Source organism: Aulonocara stuartgranti, assembly GCF_965226115.1.
Source record: "Aulonocara stuartgranti genome assembly, chromosome: 8".
NCBI classification, from domain to species: Eukaryota; Metazoa; Chordata; class Actinopteri; order Cichliformes; family Cichlidae; genus Aulonocara; species Aulonocara stuartgranti.
This window is the reverse complement of record NC_138959.1, coordinates 12,105,476-12,127,380: the sequence shown is the minus strand read 5'-3', so window position 1 is coordinate 12,127,380 and position 21,905 is coordinate 12,105,476. Positions and strand designations below refer to the sequence as shown.

Genomic DNA, 21,905 nt, shown 5'->3' with positions numbered 1-21,905 from the left:
GGGAAAAACTACTTGAAGTATCAATCAAGAGTTTCATGCCTCTTTTACACCTGGCTTTCCAGAGACAGGAAAGAGAGGACTGTGATTAGTGATGGAGACGTAGTGAGCTCAACAAGCAGCTGCTTAGTCATTGTGTAGCTAATGACTTTTAATGGAATCTGCCGGCCAAATTGAGAATTTCTCATCATGAAACCGCTCGCTGAATGGATTCTAGGGATTGGGGGGAAGAATGTTATCATAAAACCCTTCTCGACTATTTTAAATACCACGCCACTTCACTAAACTCATTATACTTGACTGATTGTTTGTGCCTAATGAGAGCCTGCTGAAAATGTGGTGCCCAAACATAGACAGGTTCCAAATTAGAAACGCTTGCGCCACCCCCACCCCCTGGAGGAATGGTAATTATCACACCTGATACTTGCTGGTGCCCAAAACTAATGGTGTGATTGCTGCAAGAATTTGGCCTCACGATCGCAGAGGGTTAAGGATCAAGCAACTCTCAATCTGTAGACTCTGCAAGCACAGATGGCCACAGGTCAAGATGACCTCAACTAAGCATGTCTAAGGACCACTCAGATCTGTCTGTGTGCTGCACTGAAGGCAAATATTAATGACATTATTATCTACACAGACACTCAAAACACCACCCAGAGCAAATTCGTAACCTGCATAAATGTAGCTAATATTCCATAGTCAGTGTTTGAATACAGAACACAGGAGATTCACTGCTTTTTTGTGTTTGTTTTAATCTGAAGCAATCCAAAAATATCAGCAATGACAGGGTTTGATTTCTGCTATGTGAGAACACATGAAAGTAATTTAATGCATTTAAGTATGTAGACATGGTCAAGATGACCTGCTGATGTTCAAAACGATAATGAGAACATAGAAAAAAGGTGATTTACAGGACTTTGAAAGTGGCATGATTGTTGGTTTCAGACTGGTTGGTCTGACTATTTCCGAGCAGAGAACGGCCAGAAGGAAACAACAAAAGAATAACAGAAAATATCAAGTGAGCAGTGAGTCGTTGTAAACATGACTTATTGATGTCAGAGGTCAGAGGAAAATTGTAAGACTGCTTCGACCTGATAGGAAAGCAACAGTAAATCAAACCAACCTATGTGGAAGAGCATCTCTGAATGCAAAACATGAGATAGACTACAGCAGCAGAATACACCTGAGAGCTAGAAACAGGAAACTAAGGATACAATTTGCAGAGGGTAACCCAACCGGCATAACAGAAGACTGGAAAAACATGGCCCAGTCTGATGAGTGTTGAATTCTGCTGGTCCATTCGAATCAGAATCTGGTGCGAACATGAAAGCATGGATCCATCCTGCCTTGTATCAAAGGTTCAGGCAAGCTGTTGTGGTGTAATGGCGTAGGGGATCATTAGCACACTTTGAGATCCTTAGGCAAAGTCTACCACAGTATTGTTGTTGACCATGTTGTTGACCCTTTATGACCACATGATCCATCTTCTTATGTCTACTTAAAGCAGGATAATGTACCATATTACAAACATCAAATAATATCAAACTGTATTCTTGAGAACAACTTTATATACCAAATGACCTCCACAGTTGCCAGATCTCAATCAAACACAGCATCTTTGGGATGTGGTGGAACAGGAGAGTCACATCATGGATGTGCAGCCAACAAATCTGCAGCATCTGTGTGATGCTATCATGTCAATATGGACCAAGATCTCTGAGGAATGTTTCCAGCAGCTTGTTGAATGTATGCCACAAATAATAGAAGCAGTTCTGAAGGCGATAAAAGGTCCAACCGAGGACTAGCAAGGTGTACCCAATTATGTTTGTGTGTGCAAGAGTTTAGTCCATAATTTCTAGGAAATTCTTTAAAAAAAAAAAGAGAAGATTTTACTCGAATCAAGATGGTACTAGTGCAAAGTGTGGCGTGTTAGTTTGACTTCATTTATATACAATAATGACTTACCAAGATGTTCTTGGTTTTAACTAGGAATGAAACAAAATAACTTCAGTCTCACATGGCATTGTTTCTTTCTGTAGGGGCCTGACAAAACAGGCCTGGCAGCTGCTGTCACCCGAAAATAGCGGCAGGCTTAGAGACGGGCAGAGAGCCGAGTGACGCTGCCACGTTGTTCACTCTGTTGTACTGGGTGCGGTGAAAGTCACACATGATCCCGTTGGCACCAGAGTCCACAGGTGGCAAACAGCGTCCTGTCTTTGCTACAAGGCCATGGGCGTGTTGAAAGAATATCTGTTACATACAACGATACCAACATCCTAACCTAAAGCCGAGAGTCAACTGGGAATGTCAAGAAAAGGGCACGAAGAGTGAATGCTGACTCCTTTCGTGCTGAGCCGTGGAAAATGTGTAACAATAAATCAGCGCTAACAATGAATTCTCAGTCATGTAAAGGATAAGCGCGCCCATGACTTCTGAAAGGCACTCTGAATATTTCTGCTGAAGCGGCACCATAATCGGCAATGAGAGAAAAGAGCAAGTCCACACGAAAGTGTTTAGTCTTTCTCTCTCTCTCTCTTTCCCCTTTTTCACTCCCATCAGACAAAAAGCTTTTCCATGTAGCGGCTCAATTGCTGCAGCTCACGACCCTCTCAGAGGAGGAGGAGGAGGTAAGTGTCCGCCTGATGAAAATGCCCTTCTGGCCCACCTGTAATTTCGTTCAGTGCTGCTTTCTCCCCTTGCGGTTGCGATATCAAATCTAGCGGTCGAGCCAGAAAATAACTCTTTCACCCTGTCACCCAATATGACTTCCTCTACACACACGCTGACCCCAGAAAACCTAGACGACTCCAAATTGTGAGAACTTTTTGTCTGACAGCTGGTGATGTTAAAATTAGAAGTGACCTAGCTGAAGCTAGCACCTTTTGCTCACGGCTTAACTTGTAGAGGTTTAAGATGGGGAAAAATTGGCCATCATACACTTCCGCTTGCCAGCCACAACTTAGGTATCCGAGAGGGGTGGAGCTGACTGAGGAACCCAGTGATACTGCGCATACATATGCTAGCTACTTGCCAATCATACCAAAAGCCATACTTCGGTTTATTAGTAATGTGGACAGTAACTGACACTAATAGGAGCAGTAATTTACAAAATGAATATGTTGTATTGAATAAAACCTGAAACTAGTGACTGAGCCCATTATATCATTAGAAAAGTCTTTTAACCAGATGTGTTTTGCGAAGGGGTTGCCCCCTGCTGGGTGACAGAAAGAAGTTTTCACACTGGCTTCCCTTTTTAGCCATGGAAATCTTTTACATACTGCGCAGTCTATGCCAGCACACTTGAGTATAGCTACTACCCCCATCGGTCTCTCCCCCTCACCTCTTAGCTCACCAAGTTCCACCCTTTGTCAACAGAGCACAGGCATGCTCACGAAAACGAAAAATATGCTAAACTCAAAGAGGACTTCCAATAATGACTGTTTAAAGAGTTTTAAAATGCACGAGTCGAGTGTGGTTTGTCTGTGTGTGTGTTTTGGGGTTTTTTTTAAATGTGCAAGAAGTACAGTAGTACTCACATGCCAAATGTTGGTATGTCTCGGCAGCTCAGCTTATTGGACTGTAACAACATATGGCATGCCAAACAGAGACTTGTAGCTACTGTATGTAAGAAACTTTTCCAAAAAAAGGAGTTGTAAATAAACAAAAACAGCTGGTGTTTACCTGCAGTACTTTATAGTCAGAGAATTCATTCAAGTCTAACTTAAATGCCTTCGACTCTGTTCAACCTGTGACTGGGGTTAAAGCGCAAAGATTGAAAACTTAAAAGCACCAGAGGTCATTTTTGGGCGTCCAATAATAGAAAACCTTTCTCTGGCCAGAATAATAGCTTTGTGACATCCAAGCCCCCCCTGTGGACTTCTAGAGGCAAACACACATGGGCTAAATGTCACTCAGCAGGGTCCTGTCATTTAAGAGAAATCAGATTTTCCTTCAGAATACACAAACTTGGGCCTGGCTGTGGTGCATACTTTCTATCTGAACTTTCTTGAAAATTGTAGTCTCAAGGGAAATACAAATAAGAAATACATCCATAACCTGCTTCTTTATCCTTTTTGGGGTTTTCTTTGGTATAAGTATAAACTGCAGCCAACTGTTCAGGCCCCGAGGGGCGTTTGTTTTGACGTTTGCAAGCAGCAACGTGATGACATTTATCATGAATAGGGAGGGTGGTCTTGTGTGATGCAAAAATGGATATGGTGAGGGAAAATCCAATAAAAATAAACTGACAGATGGGATCCAATCTAGAAGAAACCCACGGCTTTACATACATGTTTGCTGACCTGAATTTTGAAAACTAAACAAGAGAGTTCACCTTAAAGCGCTTAAAGATCAGAGACTAGATCTCCTGCAGAAAAAACTTTACAGACTTAAAGGTCACCAGGAAGTGTCCTCTCTGCTAATCAAACAGCCCTAATGGCAAGGTTTGATCTTTTACAATCTGCTGAGGCCAGTTGGGCAAATGAACACTGGGCTTCCTCAGCTTCCGCAGGGCAGCTTGCACCTGTCTGTCACTCAACAGTCACAGTCAGAGGTAAACATTCAGCTAAGTCTACAGTGATCTCGTCTCCTCTGTGTAATCTGTTACATTTACCTAAAATGTGTCATGCTACAGATGTCAGGGCCCCTTAGTTGAAATGTCCGATTATAGATAGTGAGGGAAAAAAGCCACAACCATCAAACTCAGTCACTCAGAAAACCAAATGTCTTGTCATGTACTTTAAACATTAACCAGCTTTGTAACCTTTGTGCTCTGACATACTCTGTGTTTGTACTGTAGAGCTAATTGAACAGAAGCCCTCAACTGAAATGTATGATTTATGTGTTTATTTTTTTGGCCTTGGGCTTATCAAATATAATTCAGCGATCAATTTTTTGGTCTTTTAACTTTTAACTTGTGGTCCGCATGTTTGTGTATTTTCGTGTCCATGTTTTTAATTTTTTGGATTGCTTATTTGTCTTTTAGTTCTTCTTCTGTACATTTTGTAAAAAGGCTTTGGAGAGCTATACGGCACGAGCAACTGAATCTTCATGCAGCGGGTATCAATCTGCTAAACTGAGATTCAGAAAGTTAAATTAAAATTGCAAAACACTGCAGGCATCCTGCAGCTGAGCCTTCTTTTTTGCATAATCCATGCCTCAACTGTCTCAATTTATCCACTTCAACTTCAGCCACATTTACACTTAATAATGTAGTCAGGTTTAATTAGGAACAGCAAACTGGATTGTTCATTTGGATTCATATGCACAACCACTAATTGATTTTTTTTTTTTATTTATTTATTTATTTTTTTTTTGGAGAGGTTCAAGTTTAAAATTGGCGGATTTACTCTTTGCTGGCTTTTATTAAACAAGACTGCAAATAGAAAACAGCTGGAAATAGCAGCTCAAGATACATGTAAATGTAGGATCTTTATACGACAAATAAATACACAGAAGCACTCACTTTTATTTAAGCTATTCCTTGCTCTTACTCCCCAGTAAAACTGCTCTCAGATGGCCTGGAAATAAGCTTTAATGCGCTCCCTGAAAAGGCTGAAATAGAAAACACACATCTGCCCTGTTTAGGTAAGCTGCAGTTGCCATGGTTACAGACGAGCACTTGCTAAACAGTTGTGTCAAGCCATCATTGAGACAGAGCACTTGAGCTGTGCACGCACACACACACACACACACACACAAAGAAGCAAGCAGAGGGAAGCGTTGGTGTTTTAAAGTGAAAAACAAGGAAACAGAGAACGGGGAGATGTTGTTAGCAAAATGCTGCTGTCAACATACACCACCACTAGTCTCTGCACTCAGTCCACTCTGGGGACAATTTGAGTTTCATAATGTTTGACGGAAGATGAACAAAATGTGCCCCTTGTTGCTCCAGCCGGGAGCAAAAAAACGTGATTTTATCAGCTGTCACACACTCACACAGACTGTATGTAAAAGAGGGATAAAGCCACCGTGACATCATCCACTTGTTCGTGAAGTCCCATTTTGACACCACTAATATTGCAGACATTTATGTCTTAAACAATTATAAACAGGTGATTTGTAAAAGGGAGGGAGGTAATTTCAAGGCTGTAGCCGTATATTTAAACATGGGAGTCTATAGGAATGACTTGCTTGTGGCCCCAGCCTCAAGTCTCAATTCTAAGTAGTTTTTCTTGGGTTCTTCTGATTTGGCATCTTTTTCCAGATGTTGCCACTTGATGGGCGTGTACATCAACTCAAATCCAGGGTCTATATTTTTATTTAGATTTAAAGGAACATTTTCTTGTAAGCACGACACATTTGAAGCACACTTTAAAACAAAAAGACTTGACAAAGTGTTCTGAATCAACTGAAATATTTGTGAATAAGTGAACAACTTCAGATAAGTGTCCAAATAAAGATGTATTCCATCTTCTTAGCCTTCCAACATGATCAGCAGTTTAGTTTTAGCCCACAAATATGAACTAGGCGGATCATTAATATTCCACATAACAGTTTAGTGTACAGCTCGCCCGGCGTTCAAGATTAACAACCTCCACACGTCGAGCCAACTGGAGATGCTGCATCGCATTTAAGGAGGTAGTTGAAAGTGGGATCAAGCCCGAAGCACTGCGTCAAGCTCTGGCACAGTGCTCCCACTCATATCATCTCGTTTCATCACTCCACAGTCGCAGTACTTTAAATGCTGAACATTTACAGCCAAATCATTATACAGTGTTGAGAAATAATAAGAATAAACCTATAAAAAACACCACAGCAAAAATTTCCCTGATTGGATATCGTGTGGCAACATAGTTCAGTACACAAGATGATAACAGGTGTTTAAGGGATGTGTTCTCCATCTAACCCTGTGAGCAGACACACCAGGCACCATTGCATGACCAAAAGCTATTGTAAAACTGCACATGTCCCTCCCTCCTTCCTTTCTTTGGCATCTGTTTCTCTCTGCTGTCCGAGGTTATTATGGGGTGTATGACCTTAATACATGCCTTAAATCTCTCTGCTTTGTTGCCCAGGCTTTGTTTGGATGTGTAAGCCTCACTGTCTGAGAGAAAACCTACCAGGAGATACACCCAATGATGCGTTTATGGGTTTGACAAGCAAAAATAAAAGCAAGGAATATTCACACATGCCCAGTTTGTGCCTGCTCTGACGCAGGTTCCTCTGGCTTGTCCTATAATAACAAATGTTTTTCACAAGACAAAAATACTACAAGGGAGCTCAACCAAGTGAATTGCTGTCATCAGTAAGTCTGGGAATGATTATGATGGGCTGTCACGCTTCATCTCACCGACATCTTAACCAGCGGCCTGCTACGTGTAAGCCTAAGTAGCTGAAGATGTCAATCAAAAACTGAACAAAGGATGATGGCTGAGAATGAGCTTACCAGGACTCTTCCTGTCAGCGTCTGAGCAGATATCATGACTCCGGCCCAATCTTTGACCGAGGTCATCCAGCCCACCTCGCTGGCTGCGGCATCATCCTTGTCTGTGCGTTTAATACCATCGCCTGTGGTGATCCGATGGACCTCCTGAAGAAATAAAAAGACAAAAACAAACCCCAGTATTGGTTATCAATTGCTGCAATACAGTAATTGAGCCCTTGAGCCCTGTAGGTCAATGCTCTGACCTATAACAAGTGTAGCTTTGGACTCTTTTGGGTGTCAATCAGGAAAAGAAAACACATATATGTCAATGGAAAACCAAGGACACTGCGTGCTCATAAGGTAGCCACACATTTAAGCATACCCTGCTGTTTATTTTACAATAATTGTGACAATAATTTGCATATTAACTTATGCTGTTTGAGTTGAGAAGAAAGAATCCAGTGATTAGATTTATAGAGCCAGTAAATCAGCTGAGAAGTTATTTTTCTTACACTTGTAAAATCAAACTTTTTGCAACTAGAGGGGTCACATCCTGCTGGGCTTTAAAATACCAGGAGGCTACATCCAACTTTGATATACAATTTCTAGCTGCTGCCATTAATTAGATTAACTGTAAAATCTGTAAATAAATAAATAAATAATACAAAAGCACAGAGAAAACCCCAACAATCAGATGACCTCACAGGAGCAAGCACTTGGCAACAGTAGGAAGGAAAAACTAATTTTTAACAGGAAGAAGCCTCTATGGAAACCAAACCACACCAATGCATCGTGTGTTGTGATGGCAAGTTTTTACAATATACACTGATTATTAATAGGATAACATTAGATATTACGTTAACATTAACTCTTACCACCTACAGAGCCCTGAAATGTATTAACAGAATTTGGTTACAAAAAGTAAAATGCATCATTTCTAATCTAGGGACAAGGTGCGAGGCCTTCAGAACAAAGCTAAGCACACATGCATACAGTAAACATACACAGACAGCAGTAAAGAGACTCCAGGAGTGTATCCATGGCAGCCACTGAGCTCCTGGTGTTTCTGCTTCACTGAGTGGGCTGCCTGCCTGCCTGCCTGTCTTTCTGCCTGCCTGTCCATCTGTCTGTTTGTCTGCTGGGACTGGCATGATTCACAGAGCAGGAAATCGAGACAGGATGCAGAGGTTAGCCATGCTCCCTGATGAAACACCCCACAGCCCTGAGGCCAACACAGCTCAGACTCTTTACCTCATGACATCCTACTCCTCTTCCACCTTAATGGTGTCACACATCGCACTCTCTGAGGCCCGTTCCCTTCAGCTGTTCTCATCAAATACAATTTGCTGATGCCGCGCATGTACGGGAGTTGGGGAGAGTTAACTATTCATTGTTCTTGTGGGCAAATGGGCACGACATTTTTACAGTTAAAAAACTAATTAAGTGGAAACTGTCTGCTATTATTTAAGATTCACATAATAATCTTAAAAAGAGAAAAAGAGAACAAAAAATGTATTGTTATGAGCAGCAGAGTCTCTAGGTTTGAGGTATGTGGATAAAAATAAGTAATTAAATGGTTAAAGCCAATCATTAATACTCTACATGTATCAGCTTAGAGCTGCACACTTCTCAAATCAACAAATGACTACCTCATTAAGGGCCTTTTTTTTAATAAGAGTTTTCAAATCACACCTTATGACTCAAGCATTTGACTAAAAATAAACCACAAAGTCCCTGCTCAGCATACTGATGAGGCATGTCTCTTCAGGGGATAAAATCCACTGACATTTTTTAAATTGGCCACAAATCCCGAGTAAAGACCAAAACTAACAATGAGCTCATTCCATTAACAAGTATGCTGTGTACCTTCCTGACGTTAAGCTTCACTGGTGGTCCAGAAACACAGAAAACGAGGCGCACGACAAGTAGGTGCACACCCCGCCACCGTTATGATCACTGCTGCACTGCTGCCATAAATACTCAGCGGAGCACGGATGTATATTAATCAACGATTGGAAATAGTCCCAAACAGCCATTCTGTAAATTCAATTTGAGTAATGTTGCCTGGGGATAAAACCCCAGCTGCAATTACTGAGGCCTTTTTAAAAACTTGCGCTTTATTATGCTCGTTAAAGATTTACATCCTTAGAATTCAGTCATCGTGAGTCAGTGTCGCAGAGTGGGTAGGATATTAATCAAGAATCATTTAGGCTTTGTTGTTTGTCTTTTGTTTGGATTGATTGAAAATGTAAAAGAGTGAGTTACCCTGACTTATCCTTTAACAGAATAAATTGGAGGTCTTCAGCTTAAACGCAGGCTGTATGCAGGCAATTCTTGCAGGAGATGATACAACTGGCTAGGGCTGCACGATTAATCGTTAGAAAATCGCGATCTCGATTCATACTTATGTGCGATCTCATTTCCAAATGACAACGATTTAAAAACAAAACAAACAAACAAACAACTACGATTGTACCGCATTTTGATCCGGGACGTAATCTGCATGAAAACAAGCGCTCACTCTTCCTGCTCAACAAATGACAAGGGCGGAGCCTTATACCACGTGGTACAGAAGCTGTGCCGTGTGATGCTAAAATTAGCAGGGAAAAAACAACGGAGAGCACTTCAGGGATGACGAGAAAGTGACAGGAGAAAATCCGTCCCGGTCAACCACCCAAACATCAATAACGGGAACCTCATACAGCGCTTCCCTATACACGTCGAACTCCCGCAGGCACAAAGAAATTACGGAGGCTATTACTTATCACCTGACCAAAGATATGGCTCCCATCAACACTGTGCAAAACGAGGGATTTAGGAAAATGATCAACACCCTAGACAAACGCTACACAGTGCGGTCCCGCAACTATTTTTCTATTGTTACACTACCTGCTCTATACACGCAGTGTCGAGCAACGGTGGAGACGGAATTTCAAGCAGTACAACATTTTGCAGCAACAACAAAACGTGAGACATTTGTTGTTTTTATGTTTATTTATTGTTTTTTATGTTCAGTCTCAACTGTTACGAAGTTGATGTGCAGTTAATAAGTGCAATAAATATTTATACTGGAAAGGAAAATCGTGAGAGAATCGTGATCTCAATTCTAAGCAAAAACATCGTGATTCTCATTTTATGCAAAATCGTGCAGCCCTACAACTGGCCCTGTCCTTCACATTGAAATCTGTGGCTGTCATCAAAGTAACAAAGCATTTATTTTTGTAAAAACAGTCACTATAAACATTTAATATACTTTTTTTTCATTTTAAATGGCAATTCATTAGTAAATCACTGTTTTCTGTTATGAACACCTACTAAAGAAGTGAAAACAGCCTATGTGATAGTTCCTGGTATAGGAGGTGTCATCGGGCCCACGTAACTGTGAGATACTGAGGAAAAGGGAGAAATAAGTAGCACAAGTGCCCCTAGAAATAAATCTCAAGCAAGTTAAGTCATAAAAAATAACCAAAAAGTCAAGTACTGATACTTCAAACATCTGCAGTGTATTAATTTTGTTAACGTGTACAGTTTACATAATTTCTGCCTATATTCAGACCACACATTTCAATCAACCTTCTTATCGTAACTGAATAGTTTGCTCAACAAAGAAATTCGATCATGTACACAGCCATTAAACCGCCGTCAGCCCATGTTAGACTTCCTGCAGCCTGTCCAGAGCCCTGCAGCTAACCTGATAACGCCACAACAACATGTCCACTTCACTTAGCAGCTAATGCAGCCAGCAACCAATTCTGTGAAACTCCAGTTTAGAAATTTCAGCCAACAGGTATCAGCTGTTTTCATACAGATACCGAGTCTCATTCTGCTCTATCTGTGGACAGTTTCTTACAGAGGCGCTTCTGCAGCAAGGTTACATAATTTATTTAAAAAAAAAATCTTATCAGATTGGTCTTGATACAGAGACTTTAGGGGAATTTAAGTTGAATCTCACTTCTGAATCGCCTTAAGGAGATCACGGTGAGTGGATAAGACTTGGGTAAGGGACTGAAAGGGAAAAGAAAAAGCTGTTTCACTTGTCAGTCAGCAGCCTCTTCAATTAGTGTTACAGTAAAGTGTTAAGCAACAAAGCTATGGAGATCTAAGGCCATGGCAGTAAACTGAAAAATGGGGTGTAGTCTAAATTGTTTGGCTAGGAAATGCTAAAACACCCAGGTATCCCTGACTGCAACCTGTGATTTATTAGTTTAAATGAAAACTCTGGAATAGGTATAGATTTTATTGGTTTCGTCAGAGTTAAAGGCTGACTTTGATTGGACGCAAGCTGTAAGCACCAAGGGTTACCAAGGGTCACAATAGCTATGAGTCTCTAGGATGTATGAAACACAATGTGTCACATCACAGTCTAAAGTTTAATGTGGCGCGAAATAAGAATTATTATTTATAGAAATGGTAGTTATTTAAAGGAACTATTACTTTAGTCTGCCACACAGTTTACTTATCTTCAGATACTTTACCTCCAAGCCACAACAACTGATAGTACAAGTAGCTCATTAATATTGTAAAACAGCATCCTAGCTTCCCAGTTAGCAACAGTCATGTTTAAGTATATCTAAGTGTAAGTGTATGTAAATATATGAAACATATGCTTACTGGCTAAAAACGTTACTACCTGGATTTAACTAATCAAAGAGATAAGAACTTTGCATTGGATAATCACTGCATGATTCCATGTTGGAAGACAACCCACTGTCACCCAATGGCTTCCCTTTTAGAAGAGTCGAACTATTGGCCTGCATCAAGCAAAGAAAACAACTAAAGAGACTTCTGAAGCTAAAAATTTGGATTAGAACTCTCCAATATGCTAATTATTAAAACCTGGAAGGATAGTGGGCTCAGTGAGTTTACCTGAAACCTTGGCTGATTATGACCCACACCCGTTCCTTGGCTTGTGTGATTAGGTAGAGGCTCAATAGGGGGTCCATGACCCTCTTGGGGGCATTCCCATAGGGCTTAAAATCTGGGACTCTCCACCAATTGCTCTTAGAACTGAAAAAGCCTCTTGGATGAGAGGTGAAACGTCTTTAAGGAAACTTAAAGAAGTCCAGACGCTTTTCTTTTCCGAGCTCCTTAGACTTCGATGACCTGGATGACTGAGAACCTTCGCAGACATACTGGAACGATAGTGGTGAGCCATCATCTCACAAGCAATGTGGACTAAACAGCTGTGTAGCCTTCAGAAAACCATTTATCAGTGAGCCTAACTGGATTAGAAGAAACACTTCAACTTGATTGTAAGTATAAAAATTGGACTCGTAGCAATGAAAAATAAGTCGTGTGGTCCAAATTTACTATGTTCCAGAGTGATGGGCGTATCAGGGTAAAAAGAGAGCCAGATAAAGTGATGCGCCCATGCCTAATGCCTACCCTACGAGCGTGTGGAGGCAGTGTTATGATCTGAGGTTGCTTCAATCAGTCAGCTCTATGTTCAGCAATGTTATGTGCTCAAAACGGAGGTCAGCTGTCTATCTGAACATACTAAATGATCAGGTTTCCCATCAATGCCTTTTGCTTCTCTGATGGCACAGGCATATTACAAGATGACAATGCCAGGATTTTTTGGGCTCAAATTGTCAAAGAGCGCTCCAGGGAGTATGAGACACCATTTTCACACATGGATTGGCCACCGCAGAGTCCAGACCTTAATCCCATTGTGAACCACTGCGATGTGCAGTTTAATGCTTTACGTAACGGTCTGACTCTCCCATCATCAATATGACATCTTGGCAAAAAAGTTAATGCAGCTCTGCACATAAATAAATGTGACACAGCAAATGCAAGCTATCATCAAAGCTAACGGCAGTCTGACTAAACGTTAAGAGCGTGAGCCTCGTTTATTGGCCAAGTCTAAACATGTCATTTGTCTATAAAAACCAACTAAAACATCTACACAGAGTGTTCCCATAAACTGTATATGAAAGGAAAAATTCTTTGCACAAAAACGGCATATTGTTATGGAGAATAACACTCAGCCTGTAAAAATGGTTTTGCAACTGAGCCAACAAGGCTGAGGAAAGAAATGTCCCTATGCAGCTCAGTGACCTTCTCTTGATTTAACCACGAGGCTAATGCAGCTTGCTTTATAAACTGGAAGTGTAAAGTTTCACAGATGATTACAAATTTTATCCGTTTACATTTTTTCCTGGCCAATCTTTGCAAAAAGGCTTAACTTTGTCTCCTGATCTCCTGCAATTTTTCAGATTTTAAGGAAATACTTATTTCTAACTTTTTTTATTTGAAACAAGCACATATACAAAAAAGGAAAGAAATAGAAAAAGGAAAACAAGAAAATCACTCAGAGAGCTCTGTTCTCCACCAGGAGAAATTTAATTTTTGTCTTGAATTCCTGTCTCATTTCATACTCACCTCTCTACTCAAGTATCATGGATTTTGGTTTAGAAGATTAACCCTGCCTCATCGCTTGTCACAGGATTAGAAATGAGTATATCAGAGAAACGAGTACATCAGGGGGACAGCTCAGGTTATGCGGTTTGGAGACAAAGTTAGAGAGGAAAGCCTGAGACCTTTGGACATGTGCAGAGGAAGGGATACTGGATATATTGGACAAAGGATGGTGAATGTGAAGATGCCAGGCAGGAGGAAAAGAGGAAGACTACAGAGACTCATGGATGTAGTGAAGGATGACATGCAGAGGTTTGGTGTCACAGCAGACGATGCAACAGGTAGAGTAAGATGCAGGCGACCCCTTAAAGGAGCAGCCAAAAGAAGAAGAGCGTGATATCATTGAAATCATGCTTTTCATATACAGCACATTGTATACAATACAAATTTTTTGAGGGGGAACAAAGTGTCTGTACTGAAAGTGAGTAATAGTGATGGACGGTGCATCACTTTTGTTTTCTTTCCAGAACCGTTTGGAATAATGGCACAGTTATGTGAACGTTTAATGCATTTCTCTGACACCGCACTTTTCTGCTTTAATGAATAAAGTGGCGCAGGCTTCAGTGGGGGAAAGTGATAGCCGTTAAGTAGGTTTAATTGGCATCACGCTGCTATTCCCCACCAGTTTAATGACCAAATCTAAAAATGTAAGCTGAAAACACGTCGTCATGACACTAAAAGCAGAGTTCAAAGATTATGGAGTTGCGATTCATGACTGTCCAATTATTCTTTAAAAGGGTCAGATGAGTGACTTTATCTTAAGGTCACACACAGGAAGATACCGTCAATGATAAACTAAAGCACAATGTTTTTGACATTTAAATCCTTCCTGCATGAAAAAAAAACCAGATACAGCAAGCGTTAACATGTACAGTCCATGCCACGTTTACTATTCTAAGTGCAATATTTTAAGCGTTATGGCTATCCAAACACCAGAGGGTGAAAACAATCGTTCACTAGACTTCACTTTAATGTAACGAAAATAGCTTAGATCCATTTTTAATAGCAGCAGAAAAGCACATGCAGTCATTACAGCAGCTCAGAGAGCACAGCTCCTCTTTGTCACTTTGATCAGTAGTCAGAGCCTCCAAATTTAGGTTTCACTATCTCACCTAAATCTAGTCTTCCTGACGCCGAACGTCATTAATCAAAACGGCTGGCCTATTCTCAGGATGCACCATGATCATTTCTCAAAGTGAGAGTATTAAACTAGAATAGAACATGTGGTGGGGGACACGATTTCTCCAAAAAATGACTAAATTATTTAGACATACATTCATTTAAATCACGTTAATAATGAACCAAGAGAGAAAGCCTTCCTGAAATATGTTGGGGTAATGAAAGATTATGTCTAGACCAAAGTTCTTCCTCACAATGAATACAATTAGAAAATGAGTTCTGGAAATGTTGGGATGCTGTGTTAAATCCAAATAAAAACTACTAAGTTACAAATTCCATAAACCCAAATTGTATTCATAATATAACATAGAAACCATATCAAATGTTTAAACTGAGAAAATGGACCATATAGGAAAAAATATAAGCTGCATTTGAATTTGATGGCAGTTTTGATTTCAAAAAAGTTCTGGGAGCTGAGGAGAGCAGCTGATGGATTTTTCCCCCGATCTTGTCTGACAGGATTCTACCTGATCAACAGACCTGGATCTTCTTTGTTGCATTTTTCATTTCATGATGCTCCGAATATTTTGAGTGGCTGAAAAGTCTGGAGTGCAGGCAGGCCAGTTCAGTGCACTCTTCTGCAATAAAGCCACGCTGTCGTAGATCCCAAAGATCACGAGCTTCCAATGTTCATTTATCCAGATTCTCTGAATCTTTCGATTGTATAAATGTAAGTGGTATATTTTCTCAGTTTAAACCTTTGATTTCTCGTTCTATCGTGTTACACCCCTATGTGACCCCTACCCACCTTGCAGTGGCAGGGCAAGAGTGTAGGTGTTGCCAAGGCTTAATTATCGACCATTTTTTTGGTTGTTTTTTTAAGCTAACTAACTAGTTAGGTAATTCTACAGACTCTACTGTCAGTCTCCACTCTATGTTTCTGCTTTTGAGCCAGGTGGTAACATAAATGGGGTTTTCGTGCGAGACTAAACACAGGTGTGTTTCTGTTAGTTGTTTTTGGTGAGATGAGTGATGGTTTACTTTCACTAGAACTGAGGATTCTAGGATTTCACTAGAACTGAGCAAATACTCTTTAGCAGGTGTGTTTCAGCTAGGTGGCTGTACTGCCCTTCTATTAAAGCAGGTGTTTATTTTTGCTTTGCTGTCTTAGTTTATTATGTTTGATGGTTGTCCTGAGTGGAGCTAAGCCTCAGTGTTCAGCAGTGAATGGCATCTTTGGTCTGCTGCCTGCTCATGATTTTTATGTTTAAAGTTCCTTTACGCTTGGTACACCACTGAAGGTTAGCTAGGTGAAATTAGTTTGGGGTTTTCAGTTTTATTATTGTATATTTGCTTGAGAGTTGCTCAAAGTTAAAACAGTAACACTGACTTTTGTAGGAAATTTTGTGAGAAGGTTGAGGCAGTTTTATTAGTTATGGCCCACTGGGAAGCATTTAGCTGCGCAGGCATGTCGTGTTCAGCTTCAGCTTTGGTTATGGATGCCTAATGATGACATGAGTGTTTTGTGCTTTGACCTCTTCTGGTGGATCACTTGTGAATGTTGCTGCCCGGTTGAGCCACATTTGTTGAGATTGTGTCATGGGCATGATTCCCCATTTGTGGTTGGTCACCAGTACACTTGCTTTACTCACTTTTTTGGATATAGTAATGTGTTGTATAGGAACAGGTTGCATGTAACCATTTGTGCTGTGGAGACAACAGATCACTTTTGGTTGGGATTATTGGTTCCTACTTTGGTTTGTGTGTGGACTAATTCTTCTGTGTGTGTGTGTGTGTGTGTGTGTTCGTTCAATTTGACAACTTGTATGATCCTCTTGTAAGGGCATTCATGTATGTTTAGCGAAGTCTACTTATGCGAAAGCATTTGATGGGCACTGGTCAGACACATACTTGTTCCTGTTGCCAGCCACACATGTCCTTTCAGCATTGATCTTTCAGGTCTGGAAGACGACTGACTGACATTTTTTAGTATTTTAAGGCCCCTGGAGGAAACTGGGGTCGTGTTACAGCTTTTTGCAACCTCTACCCAACCTACAGAGCAGTGCAAGAGTCTAAAGTGTCAATTGTCTACAACTGAGATAAACTTGTAATTTAAAATAAAATGAATCTTTCTAAAAACTCTGGTGTCAGTCTCAACTCCACATTATGGTTTTGAGCAAGGTTATAACAGAGTTTGAGAATTTCAAATCATTGCATTCTGTTTTTATTTAGATTTTTACACAGTGTAAAGTATTTTGGACTCAATTTGTATTTATTTTCTACATGATTGTATATACAAAGTGTGAGGAAATTTGTCCAGGAGTTACAGGCTAAAACAGGACTTTGAATGCATTTGTTATTTAACAGAAACTGCAGTATTTAAAATGGATAAAGATGCACTGAAATGTAGCAAGGACATTTAGTTCAAATGATTAAGATAATACTTAAGATCAGAATGCTAGCTTTAAATTTGATATGCAAAAATAACATGTGTGGAAACCAAACACCTTCTACTGTCTTTGTGAACAGAAAAAAGCCAGCAGGCTACGGGACAGTTGAGATGTTTAACAACAGTGTTCATCTGAGACCTGTTGGATCCCAGATGGTGCAGTGACAGCCAAGCTCCACCTTGCTGCTTATATTATGCAATGTGAGCAAGCTTATACTTAACCAACTAATTACACGGCCAATTAAACAGACATTTGAATGAATACATTTCCTTTAGTTAAAAACGAGACCGACAGGCTAAATTGCAGAGGACATTGTCAGAGGATTTAGGGTCTAGTTGTTAAATTATGCTGCCATTAGGTGCTACTTCTTATTACTGGGATGTGCGAGATGTGAAATGGACACCAACCAAATCCTGCTGCAGAAAACAAAGTTATGATTCAGCGACAGAGAGCAAAAACTGATTATTTTCAAAGTAATTTATGAACCCTGATATTGATACTGTGTTGTATTGCCTGGCTGACTATCTAGCTTTTTGTGTGTGCATATGCAAGTCTTTATGTCTTTGTGTGTGAAGATGACAACAGAAAATTGCCACTCAGCTGTTCCGACTTACTGACTTGTAATTGCTACTGTTTGATCACGAGCCCTCAGCTGATAATTACAATGTTTCAGACAGCACTTGAACGCACCATGAGCACGACTCTTTACCTGAGTCCTCCACTCAACACCCCCGCAACCACACCCTTCCATGCCTGACACATCTAAGGTGTCATGTTGAACTGCCTGCGTAAGAGAGGCGGTAAGAAGAACAACAATCCTTTAAATCCTTTTTAGCCAATAAAACATCACAAATTAGGTACGTTAAAGATTGAAAAGGACTATTGCTAACAAGACAACATGCATTTAAATGTAATCAAATTTTAATAACAGATAAAACCCAGCTGTAGGTACTTCAGATTTAATGCAAGGACAGCACCAGCATGCTGATGTTCAGTGTCCTTCTGTAGCCTGCAAGCATTAAGTATTAAAATCACACTGAACCCCTGAAGCCCAAGGCTGCTGTTTGACATTTCCACCTCAACAAACTCCGCAAATATTGTCACCAACAGCTGCAAAACATACAGCAAAATTGCAACATTTGAGCTCAATGATAAGAGACACGTGGAACAATTTTAAAATATTCTACTTGTCACAAGTCCAAAGGCCATCTTGGACAGGTCACCCGTCTATCACAGGGGTAACATAGAGAGACAAACTCTCTATGGCAAATTTTAACCTAATGTGCCAGAGCACCCAGAGAAAACCCACACAGAAACAAAACCCACATACAAAGGCCCCAATCAGCTTGCAGCTTTAAAGCCAGGACCTTCTTGCTGTGAGGTCACAGTGATAATCACTGAGGCACCTTGGCAGACAACCGCCCAATTAGCCAAATTAAAACTAGAGTTATTAACACCAATGTGATTGGACCTGTTCTAAAAGTATGATGCAACAAAAATGATTCATAACAAAACAAATGTAACATCTCTAGCAAAGATGTCATACTTTGACACCACTACAGATCTCATAGGTGAGCAGGCGATCTGACCCTTTGGTACATGTCATTCCCTGCTTTCCTGTCTACTTTCTACTGATGTATAATACATTTAAGTTTTCACAGCACTCCTTTAAATCTATATCAAGACTGCTCCCTCACCATTTATGTTATAGAAGGTGTGTCTGTGAGAGGTAATGTGGTTCTTGTGATACCAGGTTTAAATGTATGCAGGAGTAACACCTTACTGCATCTTGGTCTCATCAGAGCAAAAATGAACAGACCTATAAGCCAGAGAGATTTTGAAATACATCATTCAAGAGAGTTTCTATGCTTCCTTCTGCGTTTACTCTTTGGTCCAAATAAGAGTCAAATGATTAAAAAAACAAGAAAAAAAAATGCTGTTTGGCCTTATGGCCCCTATAGATACAAGACTGATGAAGAGTGAGCAGAGATGTTACGTCATCGTGTCCCAAAAAGGCTCCACTGAGCACGACATTTCAGACCTTACTTGATGAAAAAATCCATAACAAAGGGGAACATGAACGTCTCCAGAAAAATTTCATCACAATCCATCCATTGCTGTTTTTTGTATCTGGATCAAAACCAGCAGAAATACTGCCGTAATAAACTTCTGGACACTTTGGGGCATCAGGAATTCTTATTGTCCAATGAAACATTATCACTGAACACTAGTCAGTTCGTGGATAAGTGGAGATGTGGTCTCTCAAAACTCAACGCAAGCTAATAAAGAAGTGTGCGCAAGTTTCACAAAGTCTGCACCATGACGGAGGAGCTGCCACAACTTGTCATCCTCCCATTGTGAGTACAGTGCCATTTACAATGAAAGCAATTTCTTCCTCTTTCCTAGACGGATAATAGCAGCCATTCATCAGAACCTCGCAAATGACGTGTTTCATCGATTTCCATCAGTCTGGGAGAACAGAGCCACAGAGATGGAGGCTCAGAGACATAAGAGCTGTCAGATCAGAGCAGAGTTGGGCAGTGAAAGCCCCACAGAGGGGAAAACAAAGTTTAAAAAAAAATCAGAATAGAAGGAAACAGATTATCAACTCCCATCTATGAACAATGCACTTAACGCTCCATGTTTGGGCTGCTAATGACATGCACAGACTGGGAGGGGGTGGGGAGGTGTTCCTCCAACACAACCTGCCACATCTCACAGCCACTGCATAACAGAGATTTACTCTTCTAATGAAATCCTTTGCTTGCCAGTTGCTTAGCAACAAAAGTACTGATTCATATGGCACATACGGTATGCGCCTGACACTGCATTTCTGACACTTTGGAGGAAGGTTGCTTCTTGGATGAGGAAGAGAGGGTGAGAAGAAAACAGGGCAGGAGTTATGAAATGAATGCCAGGAGAGCAAAAGGCAGAGAGGGAGAGATTGGAAGTGAAAGGATGACCCGTCTCTGGCTGACTCCCACAGAGTAGCACAACAGGTTGGTGGAGCTCGGCAGCTCCACAAAAACACACAAAAAGACCTGACTGCTCTCTTATATGCGCACATAAACAGTGTTCAGCTGTGGACCCTGAAACGAAAAACCTCGGCATGATCCGTTTTCAGGAAAGCATTTCTGTTCCAATTTTCTACATCTATAAATAAATCTTGGCCAAAAACCAAACAAAACAAACGGATCCTCTTAAATATTAGTCGGAAAAATGTGTCGGTCTTTCAGGTTTATTCATTTATGAAGCAAAAACCTGAAATATTTGTAAGTTGTCCCTTTGTATCATGACAACTAATATAGCTGAATTCTTGGTAGTTAATATTTGGGTGCTGGGAAGATGTATATTCTGTATTTTAAGAAAGAAGATACATCGACATATTAAATAACCCATGACTCTAATTGTTATGTGCAGCCTTAATTGTAAGCAGCTTCAACCCAACCATGGAAATGATACAGACGTTTCCCTTCAAAAGGTCAGCACCACCCTGCATGCAGCCTTTAGCGATTCTCTTCCACCCTGACTGCCTGTCTGAGAAATGAATGCACATGCATTAAGACAAACTGCTCCATCTCTTGCACTTTTATCAGCTAGTCCATCTTTGTCCTTAAGCATATGCGTAATGGCGGAAACTCTAAAATGAGACTTTATGGAAAAACACAACAGAAAGATTTTTCATTTTTCTAACACACGACTGCAGACGGCCTGGCGCAGATGATGTCATTACTGTGAAGCCGAAAATGTAGTAGCAGTTGAATTAAATACTACTGCTGCTGCTGTCTCTGGAGATTACACAAAGACACGCATGAACATATCTGACCCATGTAGCAGCCCCTGATAGCTCCACGTGTCCTCAACAGGTTAGAGTATTCCAGACTTTATGAAATACACTAAACAAACTGGGCGGCATGTTCAGCTGGACAGTTGAAAGAAAATGATGCCGACTTCAGATTATGTTGACAAGAACTCAAAAGGGGGGAACCTAAGCTAAGTTGCTGTTTACAGAAGATTAAAAATCCCTTGTCCTCAATAAAATGCAGCTGGATGGATTTTTGTTTGTAAAAATAAGATTCAGCAGCACATTTTGCCTCTGCTACTCTGTTTGTTCTGTAAATTATCCAGTGAGAAATTCTTCAACAGAATGTAGCTCCAATTCAAAATGTACTGCGCTTGAGGCCGGTGGATTATCCACATTAAGCGGGACATGATATCTGGAAACACCAGGTTTTAGTTTTGCCCCCCCCTATTTTTAGCAGCACAATTTAACTTCCACTAACCTTCAATGTATGACCACAAGCATTGGTTGTACATTGTACAAATGTCAAACTATCTTCATAATATTCCCACAAATTGTTTTCTTATTGTGTGGGAATTAAGCTCCTCAACATGTTAAATTCGTATGATAGTTAAGCTTTTTACAATACTTGTAGGCTACTTGTGCGCTGGATCACCTTCAAATCAACTAAGAACAAACTGAATGCGGTGCACCAACAAGTGTCAGCTGTAGCTCCAACTGCAAACCTGCTGTTAACGAGGACCAACTTTCC

At 40.5% G+C, this 21,905-nt stretch overlaps 1 protein-coding gene across 8 annotated transcripts in view; it reads right to left on the bottom strand.

Annotated features, from left to right (window-relative positions):
• The window catches only part of LOC309713520 (calcium-activated potassium channel subunit alpha-1a), a 101,353-nt gene that overhangs the window by 78,238 nt on the left and 1,210 nt on the right, over positions 1–21,905 (bottom strand). For all 8 annotated transcript variants that reach the window (XM_082545207.1, XM_082545200.1, XM_082545199.1 and 5 more), the window contains one exon: positions 7,385–7,528. In XM_082545207.1, coding sequence (XP_082401333.1) covers positions 7,385–7,528 — 144 coding nt within the window. The remainder of the gene's footprint in view (positions 1–7,384; positions 7,529–21,905) is intronic.